Consider the following 21,595-nt stretch of genomic DNA (forward strand, 5'->3'; position numbering starts at 1 on the left):
GTTGGTATATTTTAGTATGAGTGTTCCGATTTCAATACCTTAAGTTGTCGATCAGCTGACGCATCCATCGGCTAATGCATCCATTTAGACAAATAGATAGAGATCTCTTAGAACCTCGCCCAGCTAAAACATCTTCGCCGCCGGTGCCCACGTTCATAGGCAGGTAAACTACTCTATGCCATTGAATACTCGCGCCTTCGCCGCCCAGAGTATGCTTTACTCATACTCCAAGAGTAAGCAGTAGAAGTGAAATTTAGAGGCTGGTGTGAAACAAAATTAGACTGCGGCGAGCAGCTCGCGCAGCTGCATAGACCCGACTAGTACAATGTATTCTAGTTAATAATTCCCGTTCATACGAAGGAGTGTGAACGAAAGTTATGCTGTTCGTCTTTGGGAGTCATCTAAAAAAGTACCGTGTTTACTCTAATATAACGCGAGTTTTATTTTCCCGATTTTGGCTAACAAAAGTCGACCCTCGCGTTACAATCGAATACCAAAATTACGGTTGCGCTACAATCGTGGTCGCGTTCCAATCGAGTACATATGGTAATACGTCAAAAATAAAAAAAAATTCAAAAGTAGCCGGAAAGTGGCCATGGAGCCAACCTGAAATTTTTGTCGCCAAACGGAGTCGTAAAGTGGCCAATTCGGCGCATAGTAGCCAGCAACGTCACCTCTTTCTATGGCAGTTATAGTCGCTGGAGCCAATGTTTCGACCAGGAGCCCTCAGAAAGTCAATTTCGCTCATGGAAGCATTCGCCCTTGGGATATTTTTTTTTTTTTCACGGCTTCAAATAAATGCAATCATGCATTGGCGTCTAAAGTTCTTGACATTCATCACCATAGGTGTAGCTTCAAGCTGAGGCGTTAGCTATGGGCTCTAACTTTGACAATGTTCACCAACTAGCAGAGTTTTACTTTAAGCTAGTTGGCCATTCATACAAACCGGCTTGCGGAGGGTTCTCCATCAGAGGGGATGAAAGGGGGGAGGAGCAAACTGGGTGAAAGCTCACCGCAGTGCTCCCCCTTCTCCCTACCCCTTCCCACTGAGCCCCTTACGATCAAAACGCAGCGCACATGCGAGGTGTTAGGAGGGGCCCCTCTCTTGCCCTGCTCTGCGCGCGCATATGTTTTTAGGAGTTAACCAACGACATCACTACGAAGAACTTAAAAGCGTTATATGCGTTAATGTGTGGTTCGGGTGTGTTAAAGCCGATTGTTTGTCTTCTGTCTTTCTATCGTAGTCTGTCGTTCCGCGTTTGGCTTATTTAGGAGAACAGGATTTACGCAAAACTCAGTGTTTCGGTGCCATGAAAGCTGACGCACATTTTGCCTTGGCAGCCAACAACGAGGAGCCGCCTCTGATATGCTCCCTGGACGGGCACGAAAAAGTGCTGAGGTACCCAGAGCTCCTCTGCTCGCACATCGTGTTCCTGTCGGCTGTGGTGTTGAGCGCCAGCGAGGTAAAGCCGGCCGAGGGATGTGAGTCCATACCTCATCAATTTGAAGGAAAATGTAGACAAAGGACGCTATGGGGGCACCTGAGCAATTCTGATCATAAACAAATGTGAGAGCATATTAAAGGGGGGCTGACACGAAAATTTTCATTTGACTCTTTCTACAGCGAAGTCGTTCTTGGAGACCCGGTGTCGATGTCGCCGACGTCCGCTAAATCAGGTCACGTGACCAGTGGGAAAGAATGAGTCTTGTGAGAGGGAAAGGAGGTCACGTGATCGACCGCCTTATGCATTCGCCTAAGATGGCTCAAAGGTGAAAGCCGTCTCTCTTTTTCTCAGTCAATTGTATGGATCCGCCCGCTCCCGAAAGCCTTCGAACCTAGCGTGGTTTTGCACTGCCTCCGAGATCGGATGCATTGGAAGCATTCCGTACCTCATGTTCCTCAGGAATCAGCGCACCTATCACCAAGCGAAAATGCAACGTGATAGTTATGCACATTCCATAGTGACGCCATCATGACACCGCACATTTAAGCGACCTGGGGTGTCATTGTGCGATCTGTGGTGTCATGATTTTGTTCCATCACTCGTGTTCTCAGCGACGGTGTCCTCGCGAAGCATCGCCTGGTCTTTAAGGCTTTCGCCTTAAAGGGACACTAAAGGAAAACCTATTTTTCTTGTATTAAACAATCACTCTTTCACAACACCGAATCAGCACGCTTGCCGCAAGCAGCCGCGTGGTAAGCGAGAACGCGTGAAAGGAAATACCGGTGGCGACGCCGCTTTGATAATACCGCTCCAATCACGGTGACGTCATAGATTTTGACGGCGTCTACTAGTGCCTACGTAATTCCTAATTGGTAAAGCTGAAGTACATTGTCCCCTGAGGGGGCCAGAGACACTGCATACCCAATTTCGCCAAATTTCATTGAGCGAATGCCGCCGAAATAGGAAAAATACACTTCAAAATCCATCACGTCACTCGCGGAGGTTTCGACGCGAAACTTAAAAACAAAACCTTGACCTTGATTTTCTCCTTTAATATTAAAAATGTGATGGTTAAATTAGCCACGTTCGGGTTTTCAGCGCGAAAGTTATCAATCTTAACTGACTCATCATTTGGGTTTAGTGTCGCTTTAATGAAAGGATAAATTTGCTTGCCGAGGCGGGAGTCCAACACGAGTCCTCATGTTCCGACAACAAGTGTTCTAACCATTGGGCTTTACAACAACGCTTCCACAACATCAATTTATGGGAGGCATATTTGAATATGAGAGGGGAGAGGCCACGTGGGGCTCTCCCCCCCCCCCCCCCTCTCTCTGCTCTCTCGCAGCGAATTACGCGAGCGTGTGCGGCGTCATTCTCGCTTCGCTCCAACGTTGTCAGTTGTTTCGCCGGTGGCAAGACAAGCTTACGAGGACAGACGCTTATCACAAGCCAGCTGGGGGGTGTACAAAGTAATTAATGAAAACCATGCCGAAACTTGGCATAAAAGATATGTAATTACTGACAAAAGAGGATATATACACATCTATCTATCTATCTATCTATCTATCTATCTATCTATCTATCTATCTATCTATCTATCTATCTATCTATCTATCTATCTATCTATCTATCTATCTATCTATCTATCTATCTATCTATCTATCTATCTATCTATCTATCTATCTATCTATCTATCTATCTATCTATCTATCTATCTATCTATCTATCTATCTATCTATCTATCTATCTATCTATCTATCTATCTATCTATCTATCTATCTATCTATCTATCTATCTATCTACACACACACACACACACATAAAGCATTGCGAACTTCACATTTGCGCCCACAGCTCACAACTCGAAATAAAAAGAGCAGTCTGTGGCGTTCCACAGCAAAATATTTCCATTTCTACTCCCCTGGGCCTAGGCGAAGGCGGTCTCTCACGACCGACACATTAATGTAGCCGAGTGTACGAAGCGCACCAAATCGTCTAAAACACTATGTATCCAATATAAAATGTTAATTCCATATCATAAATTTCCTAAAGCGCAAAACTCCTCTTACGTCTTCAGGTTTGCTCAAAATCGCCCCAGTGGCATTCTCGCCTGAAGCTTCAACAAAGCGGCGGTTCGTAATTCGCACGATAAATTACGAGTTAGCACCCACGCCTTTCGGTGGTGCTAACTGTTGGTGTCTAGAACATCAAGCTACATGAAGCATCATAAACATGGACATGAAGAACATGAAGCATACATGAATGCTGTATGGTGTATATAACATGAAGTATCCCTAGGTATCAGATATATATATATATATATATATATATATATATATATATATATATATATATATATATATATATATATATATATATATATTATTTATTTAGTTATTTAAAATACCTGCAGCGCCCGAATGCTTTATTGCAGGGGGGAATACACAGAGGTACCCGATGATAGTTTAGATGTAACTTAATATACAACTAGACCGCGCTAGTTGGTACAGATACATCTTCGTAGGAAACGCAAAACTACACATAGTGACAGCAAAGAAGGTGTGTGTCTTCCTTCCTTGCTGTCCCTGTGTGTAGTTTTGCGCTTCGTACGAAGATGGATATTTTAGATGGGCTTGTTGTTGAGCGAGTTAGTGTATCTTGACAAAAGCTTTTACCTCGCAAACGAACAAGCACATAGATCACACACAAACGCTACACATGTCCTTGCGTCTGGTGGTCGTTAGTTTACGCAGTGTATGCCTTTTGCTTACCCGATCAGCCGCACCGGCATGGGTACGTCCTTTTCTCGTAAAAGCATTCACTGTCCTTTTCCTGTTTTTAGGTCTTCCTTTCGTCAGTGTTAGAGTCGTTTGTACTAAGATTTAAAGGCACGTTAAAGCACCCCAGGTGGCCTAAATTTCCGGAGCTCCTCAGTGCGGCAGCCCTCACAATCATAGTGTAGTTTTGGGATGTAAAACCCCAATAGTTAATAATATTCTTTCAGTGGACGCCGGCTTCCGGCGATTCAAGGATCTCAGGAGGATTTACGGTCGCGTGAAAAAGCTGTTGTCCTTCAACGTGGCCGAGATTGACGCTTTCAGCATGGAGGACATACACAAGGCCTACCTCACGATTGCCAGCGACTGGCTTGACGGCATCGACATCCGCTATATTAGCGGCAATGAGCGGAAACTCAATCTCTTCAAGGTACGTGCAAGCTTAGGCGGTGATAAGACGGGCCAAAGAAGATCACAATTTCGCCTCAAGGGCGAAGGAATATACGCGATAGCACCAAGTTGAACTGTTATACGAAGAAACAGTAGCAGCTTATTTTGAGGCCGCCGCTTTCTTTGGCGGGTGCGGGCTTCATCATCATCATCAGCCTGTCTACGCCCACTGCAGGGCAAAGGCCTCTCCCATGTTTCGCCAATCAACTCGGTCCTGTGCTTTCTGCTGCCACGTTATACCTGCAAACTTCTTAATCTCATCTACCCACCTAATTTTTTGTCTCCCCCTCACGCGTTTGCCATCTCTTGGAATCCAGTCAGTTACCCTTAATCACCACCGGTTATCCTGCCGACGTGCTACGTGGGAGCTTATTCACGCATTATTTAACCTATTTCGAGGAGTTTCTTTGGCACCCTGAAGAAATGAGCGGGTACTTAGCGCGTTGTTGTAAATAGCGCAGTTAGATGTGATTTTAACACGCCTATATTGATGATTACATGGATACTTGCCGAGTGAAAATTATAATTTTGAATAATTAACTAACACCCTTAACGAAAACATTAGTGGTCGCTGTACTCCAGTGTAGTGGGAACAATACGTGCTTGGTTTTTTCTCGCGTAACGCCATACAAGTGCACCTGCAAGGACTGCAAAATGTAAAAACAATTCTATTCTGCTGACAACTTTTTGTGTTCCTTCTAGGAAAAGAAATTTTGTAATCGCCCATAATGCGATGTTTCCTGTCATGATCCCAGGATCTGCGCAAGCTGGCCGACGGCCAGGGCTATATCATTCACGGCGTCTTCGACAGCGTCAAGATGGACGCGATGAAGTGAGCAGTCGTCAGCTTTTTTTTTTTTTCAGCCTCAATCGCGACGCGATATCGAATGTACTAAATCAAACAAAACAGTAGATCAGGGAATGAGGAGGCTGGAAGCGACGTAAACTCATTGAGCCGGGAATATTGCTAGAACCGATGTTTTGACATGATGACTTATCTCAGTAAAGTGCTTTTGTCTTTTTCTACAGTGGCATTCCGTGTCGAACGATTCGTCACCGAGAATAGAAAAGAAATCTACATTGCCCAACTGAGTGATATCTTGCTGAAGTAATGCTACATTCCCACACACACATTTGAATTGTACATGGATGGAGTCACTATCAGTGGAAACGACGGAATGAATACAGAGGGGAGGGAAACGTATACGAGATGAGACGAGGTTCGGGAACAGTAATGAAATTCACAAATGAAGCCTAGAACGAAAAAAGTGGATTTTAAAAAAAAAGTCAGTTTCGCCGCAAGGGCGAACTATATTTTAATTAATGCGATAACAACAAATTGTAATGTCACGCGAAGAACGGAAAGCAGCTGGAAACTTGCAGTGCGCTGGTCAAGCACAAATGACGCACAAAGAGAACCACACGCAGGACGAGCGCGAACTAACAACTGTCATAGTTGTTACTTCTTTGTGTTTGAGCAGCACGCTGCAATAGTCGACTATGCACAGCCAACTACCCATACTTTGGCTCTTCTAGTTGGCAACTCACTCCTTTCGCCGACGCGGCCCCTACAGCGAGCGAAGGGTCCTTCGTGCACTCTGTAACTTCAACGCAAACTTTGCGGTGAAAGCACAAGACGTACAAACCGCCCCCCTCACGAGATAAGCGCGCACGAACGGGCGACCACGCCCTGTAGGGGCAAAGTACTCGTTGTACATCTAGGAGGCGCGCGCGCAGCGCAACTTTGGTGGAAACCGAGCGGGGCGACGACCTTTAAAGCGCGCCCTTCGCGCGATCTCGCAGGTAATAAAGAGAACACGCTCAAGCGCGTGTGAGCTCTGCGTACCGCCATTTGTAAATGGTATATATATATATATATATATATATATATATATATATATATATATATATATATATATATATATATATATATCGTCGTTAGCATGCTGAAGAACGTATGCTCCGTGGCCGAATCGTTGAGGGCCGCGCGCTGCGTATCGAGGGGTGACAGGTATACGGGCCATGACGACGACGGCAACGCCGACGGCAAAAAGCAGTCCATATAATTGCGGTCGCGATAAAATTAGGTCTGCAAACACTGACACAAGGAGGTTCGCTTTATCTCCTCTCCTGTGTCCGTGTTTGCAAGACTACGTGCCATTATCAGAAACATGCAGGAATAAAATGGCATGCCTTAGTGGGGGAGGGTCTACAGGTCAATTTTGACCACCTGCGCCCCTCTAATATGTGCTTAAGTCACTTGACTGAATACTAAAATATGCACTTTCATGTGTCCTTGCATTTCGCCTCATAAAAATGTGGCCTCCGTGGCTGGGAATCGAACCCTGGCCTTCCAGCTTAGCAGCACACCTCAAATGCTGTGCTACTATGGCAGGTTTTCGAAACACTAAGATGTGTCTAAAGGGTGTTTTATTACCAGCTGAAAATTGTGCCCGGCTACGTACATTTGAGGACAATGTAGGAAGGATTCACTGACACAATAATTCACATCAGTAACTAAATTAGCACGTTGGCATTTGTCATGACCTTTTAGTTTTTAATGCTTGAACGCATGGGCAGCTGTTCAGCGTAATCTCATTCGCTGTGCTTCAAAACGTCAGGGCACCTTACTGAGGTTAAAGATTGACAAGGATAACGGAAATGTTAGGGGATTCATTCTTCTGAAAAGAGTGGGCGTGCAAAAACAGACACAAGAAAGATGTCAGGACACTACAAACGCCGTCTGTGGTGTCCCGACTGCTTCCTAATGGTTTCCCTAATTTTTATTCCTCATAGAATGCGTTACTGGCGTCCCTGGTGAACTTGCGGGTCGTACCTATTCCTAATGTTAAAAAATACGGGTGAGCGTGCTTGAAACGTGTGTGCTAATAGCGGATATTGCAGTAAAGTTTAGGCAGAGGTGGTTGTGAATGCGAGAAACGTGCTCTAAGAATATCATGCAATATGGATGCCTTGACAACATGACTCTCCAGTATCGTCTTTCGATACGTTAGCGCAAACTTTACGGTTGATCCGAAAGTTCCTGAAAGCGCTCGAAAGGCATTGCAAGCGGCAAGATTCAAAGTGTATGGGTCAGCTAGAGACAAGGGTATTGCAAATGGCTGGAAGGAACCGTTTCGTTAAATGTGCACATTTTGTTTCTGCCAGGCCGAAGGGGTGCGCTGTCTCCGTTTTCCGTTTGTCTTTCGAGCCAAAGCCTTAGTTGTCTTATTGGGCGGCCCCTTGAGCGTAGTACGGCAGGCGAATAAATGAAGTGGTACCAAAACCCACGTGACCTACGTCACCGATGACGACACGTTGTGACGTCTTAATGGTGTCACAGATCGCCTAAATTGATGACGTGATCATTAAGTCATCACACGACTTCACATTGGGACGTCATCACATGTTATCGTCGCTTCGTCAAATTTGTGCCGATCTCAGAGGTCATGCAATACCACGTGAGGTGCCCAAGGCTTCAGGTGGGGAGCAGCAATGCCGTCTACTGAGAACGTGTGCGTAATTTAGTTCGTGTCTCTCACACTGCGGCTTGTTATGTCTTGAAAGAAGTCTGGTCCTCCATTGTAAAACTTAAGGCAATGCCAAGCAGGCTTTCGCGTTTAAGTCTGACGGCTGCTGTCGAATATTTTAGATGCGAAGCATCTTATAGTGGAGTTCGAACCGGTGGTGGTGGTGGTGGTGGTGGTGGTGGTGTGCGGCATGACCACCCTTACTGCACATGCGCATACCCTCTCCACTTGCCCTCTCCCCTCCCCCTCTCCGCTCTTCCTCTGAAACGCGGGCTAGACATGCCGAAATTCTGCGCAACGCCGCGATGAGCGCCAGCGCATGCGCGTCCCCTCTCCCCTCTCTCCTCTCCTACGCTGCCGCCCTCTCGCGCGCCTGTCGACCGCGTTCCCCGCTAGCCCTGTGAGAATTAACGGCCAGGCTAGGGGGAAGACAAGACGCGCGTAGCGTTCCTCGTCGCGTTCTACGAAGCGAGGTCGGTAGCATGCCCAACGAACACCAACGGAACGCGATCGTGCAAGTGGTCCGGCTTCGCATCGCGTCATGGTACCCGGGAAATGTTTTATCTCTCTGCAGGGACTTCCATATCGCCACACTGCGGGTGTACAAGGAGCTGACGCCACCAGGTCCCTTCAAGGCTGTGTCGCCGCAGCAGACTGAAGACGTCGTGAGTAGATATACTCAGGCATCGTTAACGCGAACGCGCACGGTAAAAGAGGATGGCCGTGGTGAATCAGTCTAATAAAACTAACATTCTCCAGCAGACAGCGCAATTAGGTACGTTATACAGACTAAGGCAGACATGACATGGGCTCTGTATCGTGTGTCCACAGGCGGCACAGGCGCTGTGTCGTATCTGTGACCCGCTCATTAAGGCGAAAGCCTTAGATCCCTCATCAAGCGCGGAAATGGACGGGCGTAGGAGGTGGGCGCGGCAGGAGGTGGGCGCTACAGGACTTAGAAGCAAAAGAAGGAAAAGATGGCTTCCGCCTTCCAGTCTACTGAGGCAGATGCTTAATTAAGAGAGCCTGTCAGTATTTTCTTTTTTGCTGTGTCTAGGGCAGAATTTTCATGCACCAACCAGCCCGGTTAAAATTTTGAGGTAAAGCAAACTATTGTCAGTAGCACACGGCAGGTAAGAATAGGATATACGTGCTTTAAGGTAGTCAGTTTTCTTTTTTTTTTTTTTTGCACCGGCATCTGCGTTGTTTGGCTTGCTTGAGAAAAACCAACCACTGCTGCAAAGAACTATCTCGAAATATTCACGCCTTAAGCGACTGTACTCTTAATCGATTTACCTTGTACTACCTTGTGCTCTGACGTGCCTTACGTCATAAGTGCGCGAGGGTGTCTTAGTCGTAAAAAGTATACCTTGAGTTGTTTCTGATATGCTTCTCCACTAATTAACGCCATAGTTTGCGTTTACCTTAGCTAATCAGTCGCGACGTGCATGCCTTTGTGCAACCATGGAGCCGAGTGGTGACATCGGCACTGAATTTTCTGATAGTGTTCCATTTGGGATTGGGGATGAGACCTCATGTGAAACGCGTATGAAGTGAAAGACCAAGTATCTGTATTCAATATTTACGTCGCACCAGAAAATCGGCGCTTTTACCGTGTCTCTTTTGCCGCTTGCGTTGTATTAAGCTACCCGTTGATAAACAGCTGTACGTGAAAAATATTTATTTGTAATATTTCAAGGCGATAGCCTGAAGCTTCTCGTTGAGCTGCCCCTTGGGCCGAGCAGAGCAGGGGAATGAACTGGTGTCATTACCACCGTGACCTACGTGACTGGTGACGTCACAGACAGGAGTTACTGACCTTATTGTGACGTCACGTGATGACGTCATCACGGCGCCTTCGCTTGGTTCGAGGTGGACCGGTTCGAGGCGTGGCGCAGAGAGCTTAGTGTGGGGAGGAATAATGCAATCGACTCAGGACGTGTAGGTAATTTAAAGGGACCCTGCAACACTCTTTGAGCATGGTGAGAAAACGCTGCCGACCGGTATTCGATTCTCCTGAAAACACGAGAGCCAAATATTATAGCGCAGCACGTGGCTATTTACAATTATTCCCCAAAGTCCGCGAGAAATCATTCCCTCTTCTCTCGAAAAATGATGCCATAAGCCCAAACGACCTTGCAATAAACCCAAAGTCAACGGCCATTGGCTGATGTAAGCATCGTGAGCTGCATAGTTACTGCGACAGCCTCGGCACAGAGCGACGTGCCCGCGTACGCGCTCGCGATCACACTGAAAGTAAGCCGCGCGATCGAGGAAAAAACAGTGCTCAAGGTCATGATGTGCGCTGACGAAAGGACGCATCTTTGTGCCTCCTGTCTTCCCCCACCCCCCTCAAGTACGCTCGCTGGTACGAAAGGAGATAGAAGGCGCCTGAAGCGTGCGCCAAATCCCTGTAGCTCTGCTTGTACTTGACGGATTCTAAAAAAAGTTGCGGCAGTGGATTATTGGGGCAATCAGCTAATTTATTGAAGCCATTCGACGACCACTTGAGTAAATGTTGCAAGTCCCCATTATTGCATGCCGCTCACACTGCGGTTCCTTCTGCCTTTCAAAATGTCTAGTTCCTAAATATATAGCTCAATATATTACCAAGTGTGCCGCGGTGTTTTCCGATTCAAATGTTACAAAGTGTGTGACATGCTGCCAAGTTTTGTTGAAAAGAATTTAAAAGAATTTGTGGAACAGTGGGACATCATTTTATGTTCGCAATTCCAGGACACTTTCTTTTTGGGTGGGAGCATCGCTTACGTTTTTAAGCGTTAAATATCATCCTTGCCAATTCGCCAAGAAAGAGATACGTAACGCAGCGAAGTGTGAACGCCACTGGAAAGTACAGGTACCGTTATTCCTCCTCTGTGTGTGTGCCAGATATTTTATAGTTCAAATTTAGCGTAATAATATAGCCACTTCTATCAGGCGTATTGCCTTTTTAGCTGTTTCACGTAGAAACAGAGGCAAGAAGCAGATGAAAAATATTATAAACCTTAACTGCTTGTCCGTTCAATCTTAGTGTATACCCGCCCTGGTGATCTAGTTGTTATGGTGCTTGACTGCCAACCCGAAGGTTGCCGGATCGAAACCCGGCCTTGCAGGCCGCATTTTTATGGAGGCAAAATGATAGAGGCCCGTGTGCTAGAGACCAACGTACTTAGATTTAGGTGCACGTTAAAGAACCCCAGGTAGTCGAAAATGTAGGAGCCCTCCACTACGGCGTCCCTCGTAATCACATCGTGGTTTTGAGACGTAAAACCTCAACAATGAATGATGTTAGCGTATATATAAAGCCGTTTTCGATACAACTATCGGTCCAGTTCTCTCTCGGGTGTGCGTAAGCCAATCGCTGTTAAATGCGTGCGCGTCAATTTCTTCGTACACTGTCGTAGTCCTCGTTATACCATACATAATGGTGTTTGCAGGAGAAAGGCGTCAGTGCGTACGAGGCGGCGGTAGCTGGTGCCAAGCTAGATACTTATGGAAACCACTGCATCGCCTTCACGCTGGCTGCCGTGCAGTACAACGGAGCGAAGGCACTGGGCGATAACGCCGCAGACTTCGCTAAGGTGCCGTACTGCTCGGTGAGTGAATTTCTCCAAGTACAGTGACTCTCGGAGGAAGCAGATTTTGTTATCCGCTTTAATAAGAGAGTCCCACTTATACCTGCAACCAACGGGCCGCCACATTTGCGGAATATGTTCTTTAGATCTTAATTTCTTTCATCAAAATGCGTAACTGCGGTCTTAGCCGCTCGTGTAGTTGAACAGTTGCATTAAATTTAATAAAATTTATTCGTCAAATATTTGTGGCAGTATTTTAGAGACGAAAAATCCTTGAAGGCAAGGTGACGCTGGAAACAATTGTTTTACAAGCGGCCCACCCTTGTTCACCTTACGGAAATGTGAATTAAAACCAGTAGGTTTATATAAATTTCCACGCCATCGCACACACTTAAAAAAGGAGCAGTGGGAATCTTATCTCGCCAGCTCGCACCCGGAAACGCAGAACAGAACAGAAGAACTTTTAACTGAACACAAGTTATTAAAAAGAAAGGAGCCTTAGTCAAGGGCTCCACTGACCTTAGCCGCCCGTTCTTCCTGGTCGTTCAGCGCTTGCTGGTCGGCCAGGTCAGAGCTGGACAGTCGCTCCTCCCACTGCTTCCTTCAGTGTGTGCGTTAGTGTCATCTCTGTGTGTTTCAGGTGAGGGGGATGCTTTAAGCAGCCCCAGGTAATTTGATGTAGTGTAGAACTCCCTCCATACCAGGGGCAGAAACCTCGATAGGACGTCTGGAACATGGCGTGTAATCTTTTTTTTAAGTGGAGATAAAGGCAATTCACGCTTCAGGATCAGGTCCGCCGCTTGGCGAAAGCCAGTGCACCCTTGGACCTAGGGTACGACACAATAATCTCTTGAATTATCCTTTACCCCCGTTCCCAAAACAAAGTTTATTCTTCTCTTCGAGCCAACAAAAGCTTACCTTAGCGCGTGTATGTGTATTCCTGGTAGGAAGCTCTGCCCCAAGCATGAAAGTGGAGGATGAAAGGGTGGGGGGAAGGGGTAGGGGCTTTGGAAGAAGAAAATATGGAGGGCGGGGAGAGGGCACATTGAAATAATCTGGTGATAAGACACGCATTAAATTTATTTGACGTTGTCGGTCGAAACCGCTGTTCCTCCCCCCTCCACTAAAGCATTGTGTACGTCACGTGGTGTCGCCCTGCCTCCGGGATCGGCTCACCTTTCACTGAGCGACGGTATCAATTGATGATATCACAAGTGTTTGTCTATCTGTGACTTATTGATGCGACGTCGTCGTTCGCTCGGAGAAAGTCACGTGGACACTGGGACGGATATAAAAATGTCTCGTAATCTAGCGGAGGTCTCGCGGACGGGAACGACAATATAGCCGCTAAATTCAAGCTGCAGACAAATGCATGCTATACGTAGAAGAGGGAAATCAGCTGGGACATCTTAGGACATCAGGGGTCGCGCTGGTAAGCCTGAGGAGACGGGTTCACATGCCGCGACAGGGCAATCAACGTGTTACGCCACGAGACAACACACACACGCTGCTAGGCGCCGTTGGCGCTTTCGGCGCTGACGCGCAGTCAACTTGGATGCAGCCAGCGTCTCTGACGGTGGTGGCAAGAAAGTCGCGCCTTCAGCCGTGGCCTCCGAGATGAGCGCCGGCAGCCGGAGCCAATCTCGGAGGCGACGCTTGAGCTGGTACTCGTTTTGATGAACGCGTCGAACCAGTGTTTCGCTGAAGAACTTTCGGTGGCATCGACCTTGGCGGAGCTTGAAGGTCACATTCACGCAACGCGGCATTTTATGGGTTTGTACCAGAATGAGCGGAGCTATCACTTTAAACAAGTAAAAAGAAATTGAGTGGAAGTTATATGCATGCGTTACAACATTGTGTGTGTCTCTAACGTGTTTCCAATCGAGCTGTCGCTCTATCCAACTTCAGTTACGGTGTGCAAGCACTCCCAGTCTACAGCCTTAGCGTTTAAAAGTAGCTTTCAGTTGCAGTTGTTACCTTACCTTTATATAAATAAATGGAAACCCACTATAAAAGAAATGAAATCACTCACATGCGAATAGCCTATTTTCTAATCGTACTATTCTTTTCAGGACGAATATGAGAGAAAAGGCTCCGCCATGAATCCAAATGGCCATTCTCATTTTGTGCGGAACGATAAAGCCGACTCACTGTTCGTATTTGAGGTACCCGAAGATTTTAAGAACAAGGTACGGTTGAATGCTGGTAAAAGCGATTGGCGCTGAACATATAGCTCTGAAGTATAACGTATGCGCTCAATTAGATTGTTGAATAAATAAAGCCAGAACAACAGAAAACGATCCGACAGCAAAACGGCCTCTCCCTTAAAGTAGTCCTGAACCACCCCTCTGGTTTGGTGCAAAAACGCATTCTACGAACAGCAAACACTGCTGTGAACATCTCAGTCAAATGTTGTAGTTGTGCGCGACACGTGAAGTCTAAAAGCGGAGCTCGCCGCGTCCTGAAGTGCCCTCTCTTTATACAGGGGCCCCGTCCTCTCTCAATTTGGTGGGCGGGGCGCCCGCTGCATGTCTTCAGGCTGCTCATCACTACTATTTGACGATAGCTGGTATAAATAAGGGGCGGTGTTTAGATCAGATGCGATTCTTGGCACCGGGTGAAGCCACGCGCCGGCGCCATGCTCCATAGCCTTGTAGCGGCATCATCATTATCCCGCACAATCATCATCATCGTTGCGCCACTTACGCGCCGCGCCTCTCGCGCAGCTCATGCTGAGAGCTCGAGGCGCGAGCAGGAACGAGCTCACGCTCCTGGCTGTCAGGACGCCGGCAGCCGCTGTCGCTCTGCTTACAAGGGCCTTCTAATAAAGTGGCGAGACTTCGGCACGCCCACGTCGGCCGCCTTCACGTCTCTCTCTCGCTACAATTGGTGACCCGGACAACCACGCCCTTCGACGAGCGGCGCTGCCATGTTGCCTTCACTCTGCCCGCCAGTGAAGCCGTTTCACCCGGCCTACCCACGAGCGTGGTTCTGGCAGCTCGACGCCTGCCTCGCGGTGAATGGCGTCACCGCGCAGCCACTAATGCGCGACATCCTGCTTGACGCCCTCCCGGCTGAGCTGCGTCATCTGTCCGCCGCGTCGTCCTCCAGCCCGCAGCCATATGACGACCTCTGCGCTGCGGTGCTGGCCCGCTACCGCGAGACGTACCGCCCGCTACTGGGGATTCGTGAGTTTCGGGTTTCCCCTCCGTCAACGCGAGCGGTACCACCCGGCCCGCAGCCCTCCCACGACCACGACCTACCTTCCCCGGCTACGACTCCTCCGACCTCTCGTCCGGCCACCAGCGCAGTGGTTCCCGCGCCGGACGACCCGCCCGACGATGTTCAGGATCCCACGCCCGAGGTTCCCGCGCCCGATGACGTTGCTGCTGCCATCGACCAGTCCGCCACGAGGTGCATTTCTTCGACGCCCTCGGCCGACGGTCCACCAGGCATGCCCGCCATCCGCCCGTCGTCCCTGTCCTCGCCGGCTCACGACACGTCCCTGACCTCACCTTCCACGCTTTCTACCTTGCCGCACGACCTGGAAGCTGACACGGACAAACTCTCGCCCACTGTTCGCCCCTCGCTCGCGGAGGTTTCGCCGTCGACGGTATCCGAGCACGACTTTTCACCGAGCTCTAAACTCTGCGCCTCTTGCCAGCAGCGATCAGCGTCGCCCTCGACGTGTACCGCAGCAGAAGTTCGTGCCCCTTACCAACTTCGGCCGCAGTCAGTGCAGGACGCTGCTACTATGACGGAAGCGCCTGAGGACGAAATGCCTGCTGGTCCGCCAATGGCAGAGCAAGCCACACATGTGACGCCTGCCACGTTGGCCGGCATTCAGCTTCCGGCCATGCGCTCGAGCCCTCGTGTGCCACCTGCCGAGGGTGCTTCAACGCGCACAGGTGCATCATCCGAGCCTGCAGCGACTACGCCTGCTCGATGTCACAGCAGACAGGATGCCGCCCACCCGACATGTGGCCACTGTGTAGGCGCGCTGTGCAGGCCTCCCCCCACGTCTACAGCCACCGTACCCGCCGGTATTTCGTCTTGCGCCGCAGACACCGTGCCCGGAGTGCGCCCAGCAGTCACCGGTATTGTTGTGGCCTGTGCAACACCTCTCCTCATGCCCAACCGACTTTCTGGGATCGGTTCCGACATGCACAGAGACGTGCGCCCTTGCTCCTACCTACAGCGTCCATTCGTCGTGACCCCCGCCCGCTACGCAGCTCCCAGAGCCGCCCGCCAGAGACCCACTGGTTTCCGATGGTCATCTCACGTTAACGACCTGGACTTCTCACGGACCCCCTTGTCTCGCGTTCCCAAACATTTTTGTATATACGCTCACATAGCTTTCATTCCGGGGTCATTTCTGCGGGAGGGGGGGGGGGAGTATTCTGTAGCGGCATCATCATTATCCCACACAATCATCATCATCGTTGTGCCACTTACGCGCCGCGCCTCTCGCGCCGCTCATGCTGAGAGCTCGAGGCGCGAGCAGGAACGAGCTCACGCTCCTGGCTGTCAGGACGCCGGCAGCCGCTGTCACTCTGCTTACAAGGGCCTTCTAATAAAGTGGCGAGACTTCGGCACGCCCACGTCGGCCGCCTTCACGTCTCTCTCTCGCTACAGCCTGCTAAAGTTACACAGTGGGCCGCCACGGTGGATCAGTGCCGACGGTGCTCCGCTGCTGACCCGAAGGTCGCGGGTTAGATCCCGGCCGCGGGGGTCCCGTTTCGATGGAGGCAAAATGGTAGAGGCGCGTGTGTGTGCGATGTCAGTGCACACTAAACAACACCAGATGGTGGAAATTTCCGGAGCCCTCCAGTACGGCGCCCCTCATAATCGTATCGTAGTTTTGGAACGTAAAACCCCAGATATTAATAAAGTTTCACAGTAGCAACTCTAACACGCTCAGGAATCACAACAGGAGAGAACGATATCGTTGTATGACGCGCGATGTCGTAGCTTCTTTCTCCCGTGTCGTACTTCCCTGTGTAGCCTCCAGCACGCTCCTCGGGACGAAAGACGAGAGAAAGCGCTTAAAGCATGCGACAAGTGCCTGTAACTGCGCTGGTTCTTGACGGATTCAAGATACCTTTGTGAGCAATCGATTCGAGATGTAGTAAACTTTGATACTGAGGTCATTCGATGATTACTCTCAAAAGTATTTCAGGGTAATGTTTAGTGCCTTATTTATTCGTTGGCGCTTCTCGTGTAGCTACATAAGGATTCGTTTCTCAGTTAAAGAACTGGACCACCCGTCAGGCGGCAAGTGTCGTTGGGCAAAAAAAAATTGTTCTTCTGCGTCGCTGATTATCATTGGAATTTCATGAATCTGATCACGTTGGGCAAGCGATACTCCAGCTGGACGCGGAATGCATTCGCGCGTTCTGAGCGCACTCTACGGACTGTGTGTCTTGCGTTCGTGAAGCTGAACGCGTCGCAAGGTACCATTCGACCAATCACAGTTCAGAGCCGGTACCTTCGGCTCTGGTACCTTCGGCGAAGCCGCTCGGCAACAGGACGCCGTGCAGAAGCGAAGCCGAAGGACGGCCGCCCACCCACAAATAGCGTAACTTTCTTGACCGTCGCGTGGGAGTTCACAAAGCGATTGACGGTCAAACCTAAAGTTCATACACATTTTCCTTTTCTTAAAGAAAAGTAGAAGGAATCAAGGGACATTAGCCAACCCCTTCGGGCCTTTTTTCGTATGGTTGGCGAAACTTGGCGATTGGTGAAATAGCCCAGTTGTTACGCCACTTGGTGTCTTGTCAGTGGTTTTACGTCAGTGAATACGCACCAACTCGCCCAGCTTGCCATCTGCTTGTCAATTGCTATAGCTATAAAAAGGGGTTGCTGACGAACGTGAAAGTTAACCGTTTGGATGGGGGTACATGCGACACCGGGTCTGCCTCGGTGGTACAGTGGTTACGGGGCTCGGCTGCTAGTCGTAAGTTTAATCCCGGCGGGTGGACTCGGATCGCGATGGAGGCAAAATGCTATAGGCCCGTGTACAGTGCCATTTAAGTGCACTCTAACGAACACCAGATGGTCGACATTTCCGAAGCCCTCTACTACGGCATCCCTCATAATCATATCGTGGTTTAGGTACGTAAAAGCCCAGACATTATTCCTATTAGAAGTGCCACTGGGTGTCATCGTGGCTGAATCCTCGCGCAATGCCGCCATACCGTCCTAGCAGCAATCTACACTGCTCAAATTTATGCTCCTGTACTCCTTAACGCCCTGCAGTATTCCTACTGCTTACAAGCGCGCCAGTTTCACATTCGCTTGACATTACCAATTCCCACGCAAGAGAGGTCAATATCTTTTTCCTGTTGCTCTTTCCTGTGTGTTTCCTAGGTCATGAAGATCGGCCGTTTGCCGAATGCTTGCCTAGTCATCGATGACGTCTACTACGATAGGCACACGTGCACCTGCGACGATACCAACTTTAAGCTGCTGAAGACCGCGCGCAGGGTGTTGTGGCAGAGCCTGAGAGGCTAACGTTGAGACGGAGCGGTTCAACTCTCAGAACTATTGAATGCCACCGAATGCCACTAGCGCGGAGGACGAGCCGTCGTCAACAGTGTGATTTTTTTGGGATTTGGATGCAATATATATCTTCGTTTCCGTTAGTGCCTTTGGTTCTCTTGCGCGAACGAAAATGCCACCGGCACTGAAGTGTCACTCAAACAGCGCTCTTCCTGGTTGGTTTCGTCTGGGCCGTCATACTTTTGTGCGATATTTCGTTATGTGTCAAGCACCTAAATCATTTGCACAATGGCGCAGGATATGCGCATAGGAAGTTTTTCATGTTTTCCACGGATAAGTATTTCTAACACCTCAGGGTGAGCGCGCAAGCGACTTGTTGTTCTGCATGTGTTTCAGGAGACTCCGCAGTACATTTTTTGAAGTGACGCAGCAATATGCTGTGCCTTAATCTGCTCTTACCGCCAAGTGAATCCATGTGGACAATAAAGAGCAAGAAAGGCATAGGGGACTCTATTTGTAGTGTTTCGCTTAAATGTCTGTTAGATTCATTCGTTTGTGGCGAGCAAAAAAACGAGACCCTCGAACAACTCCCCTTTTTATGCTCTTACGTAGAAACTTGAAGAAATTCCATGCTTTTTGCGATGAGATAAGTGCTTTTTTTCTGTTTGATTTCCCCATATATGTTTTCTTTTATGGAATAGAAAACTAGACTGCCAATAATCTTCGCTTGACAAATGGCAACCCGTTGGCGCCTCCTAGACCACGTAGTCGTTCTCTATCAGTGCACTTTGAAATCTTGATCACTAATTATAGCGTCTTACCGTGCTAAACCAACGTACGTACCACTTGTAGATTCGATGAGGATAAGGCTGAGTGGCATCTACCACGTTGTCCAGGGGCAGGCGTGCACTTCCTAAGGCTACGAGCTCACACTTCGTATCATGACGCTAAAAGTTATAGTCGTCGCAATGTTAGCTGATCGCTACCAGTATTCACAGCAGACGGTGGGTCTCAGCATAGTTTTGTCGCAGTAGGTAAGGACTAGAACTTACCGACACGTTTGAAGGTACTGCTTTCTTTCGTTTCATTTGGACATGATTGAGCAAACCTTGCTTAGTAGACTCTAAGAAAAAGAAGTCCTTCGACTGTCTTCTTTTTTTGTGAGCCCTAACTTGTCACGTATACGACTCTCTTCAAACAGGCACGTAAAGCCTCTTTGTAAGATCACTATACTCTCGTCGGAGAGTCGTGGGACCATAAAGCGAATTAAACGTGTCTCTTTGCAGATAGTCATATTAGTGGCCAGTCAGGACTGGCCGATGAGAGTAGCACGTACTCTTTTCTTATTTTTTTTTTCGAGTGTACGGCAGAACAGGTCATATCGCTTCGTATCGGTGTCTCTCGGACAGACCTGATGTGTGCCATTCTAGTGTAGTTAACATTTTCCGAGCTCGTTGCGATCGAAAACAGCGATAAGGATACCTCTTGCACCAGTATCGCAATTTTTTTTTCTCCACTCCTTCCTTCAATGTTGGCTCTTGATGATTTGCTTCCCAACAGCAGTGCAAGTGAAATTAAATTCGTACTGCAAAAGTGAGTGATTGCTCGTGAACCAGAAATGTGACTTGTTTTTTTATTGAAATAAAAATAAAGAAAGGAGTTGTTGTCACCATTGCTTGGCGATGGCTAGCCCTTTCCGCTTGGTCGTTAGGATATAAAAATCAAGAAACTAATTTAATATATATACATATATACAGTCTTACATTTAAAAAGTTCAAAAGTTCTAGTTTGAACAAAGCGCACATGCAATCGCGGTGCACACTTTCAATGTAGTCCGCTCAATATTCCTCACAAATATTGGTATCATCAAAAAAAAAAAAAAACGCTGAAGCACTTTAATTGATTTGCAGTTTATCCTAGATGGCCATTGGCCTAGTACTTCCGCCAAAGAAAACGCTCGCTCCGAGTCGAGCGTGTGGATTTCCTGTTCGAGTTGCTGTCTATGTGCGTTGTGTTTGGGACAGTCGAGCAACAGACGATGCACATCCTCGTCGTCGTGACCACACGGACACGTTGACGATGATGTCCGCTGAATCCGAAATAAAGAAAGCTCTGTGTAAGCAGTTCCGAGTCTTAGGCGATGTATGAGTGCGCCGATACGTCTTGGGAGCTCCGGGTCTAATTTGCACTCATGATTACGGTCAACAGCGCACAAGATCGATTCCTTTGTGCTGTCTGGGAACCAGGTTGATAAGCATAACCCACGTTTTGCTCTTCGCGAAATTCGGTGTATGTCACAATGAGATACAGGAATGAGGCGGGTTTGTGTATAATGATGAGCGGGTTTCGCCAACTCTTCTGCCATTTCATTTCCCTTGATTCCGCAGTGACGCGGAACCCACTGAAATACCACGCGATGATCTGACTTTGTAGCTTCTGGAAGCTCTTTTAAGATAGCGTATACTATACGTATATCTATTTTTACTGAAGGGGCATTTTCCACACATGCTAGAGCTCCAGGGAATTCGCGATTACGACCCGCTTTCTTGGTGTCGTTGACAGTTTAATGAAGGTGATGGCTAGCAAAATGGCTTCGAGCTCCGAGGTTGTTGAAGAGGAAAGATGATCCAGCGAACAGGCATATTCTTCATGTAACTCCGGAATGATAAATGCTAGTGTTGCAGTCTCTTTGGTGACGGAGCCACCAGTGTACACGTGAATGTAGCCTTGGTACCTGTCAAACAGGTGATTTGAGGCCAACTGCAGTGCAACGGCTGGTACGGACCCTTGACGCATGGGGCACATTCACGCCTGAGTTATTCCCAAACTTCGCTGTATACGTTGGGAGAAAAAGCAATAACTTAGAACGCACACGGAATAGTTTTATGGCGACAAAAAACTAGAACTTACCGACACGTTGGAAGAAATGTTCAATTTCTACAAGTTGTAGCGATGCTCGCTTAGCAATAATCGCCTTGCATCGATAATTATCGTCCATGTCTGGTGCGTGACCTTTTACTGTAATCTTTTCAGAGGTCCTCGCAATCCACAGCTGCGATAAGTGCCTCTCTTGCGGGAATCTCGCAAATTTCCTCTCACAGTAGATATCTCTTCAGAGATCCACACAATCAAAAGCTGCGATATGTACCTCTCTGGGGGGAACCTCGCAAATTTCCTCTTACTGTAGTTATCTTTTCAGAAGTCCTCGCAATCAAAAACTGCGATAAGTACCTCTCTTGGGGGAATCTCGCGAATTTCCTCTTACTGTAGTTATCTTTTCAGAAGTCCTCGCAATCAAAAGCTGCGATAAGTACCTC

General features: G+C 48.3%; 1 protein-coding gene across 1 annotated transcript; it reads left to right on the top strand.

The window, feature by feature from the left end:
• The first annotated feature begins 1,310 nt into the window (after window positions 1-1,310).
• Window positions 1,311-18,351, top strand: LOC119404158 (uncharacterized). The gene is made up of 7 exons (XM_037670750.2): window positions 1,311-1,482; window positions 4,450-4,652; window positions 5,428-5,504; window positions 8,777-8,867; window positions 11,640-11,798; window positions 13,850-13,966; window positions 18,147-18,351. Exons 1-7 carry the CDS (start codon window positions 1,311-1,313, stop codon window positions 18,288-18,290), a joined length of 963 nt encoding a protein of 320 aa, XP_037526678.2. The 3' UTR covers window positions 18,291-18,351.
• The last annotated feature ends 3,244 nt before the right edge of the window (window positions 18,352-21,595 follow it).

Source organism: Rhipicephalus sanguineus, chromosome 9 (genome assembly GCF_013339695.2).
Source record: "Rhipicephalus sanguineus isolate Rsan-2018 chromosome 9, BIME_Rsan_1.4, whole genome shotgun sequence".
Lineage (NCBI taxonomy): Eukaryota > Metazoa > Arthropoda > Arachnida > Ixodida > Ixodidae > Rhipicephalus > Rhipicephalus sanguineus.

What these genes read in the sequence shown, in the direction of transcription:
- LOC119404158 (XM_037670750.2), top strand. Translation starts at nt 1,311, where the DNA reads ATGAAAGCTGACGCACATTTTGCCTTGGCAGCCAACAACGAGGAGCCG. An exon ending in CGCAGCAGACTGAAGACGTC is followed by an intron (nt 8,868 to 11,639) that starts GTGAGTAGATAT and finishes TGGTGTTTGCAG; the next exon opens with GAGAAAGGCGTCAGTGCGTA. An exon ending in CTAAGGTGCCGTACTGCTCG is followed by an intron (nt 11,799 to 13,849) that starts GTGAGTGAATTT and finishes TATTCTTTTCAG; the next exon opens with GACGAATATGAGAGAAAAGG.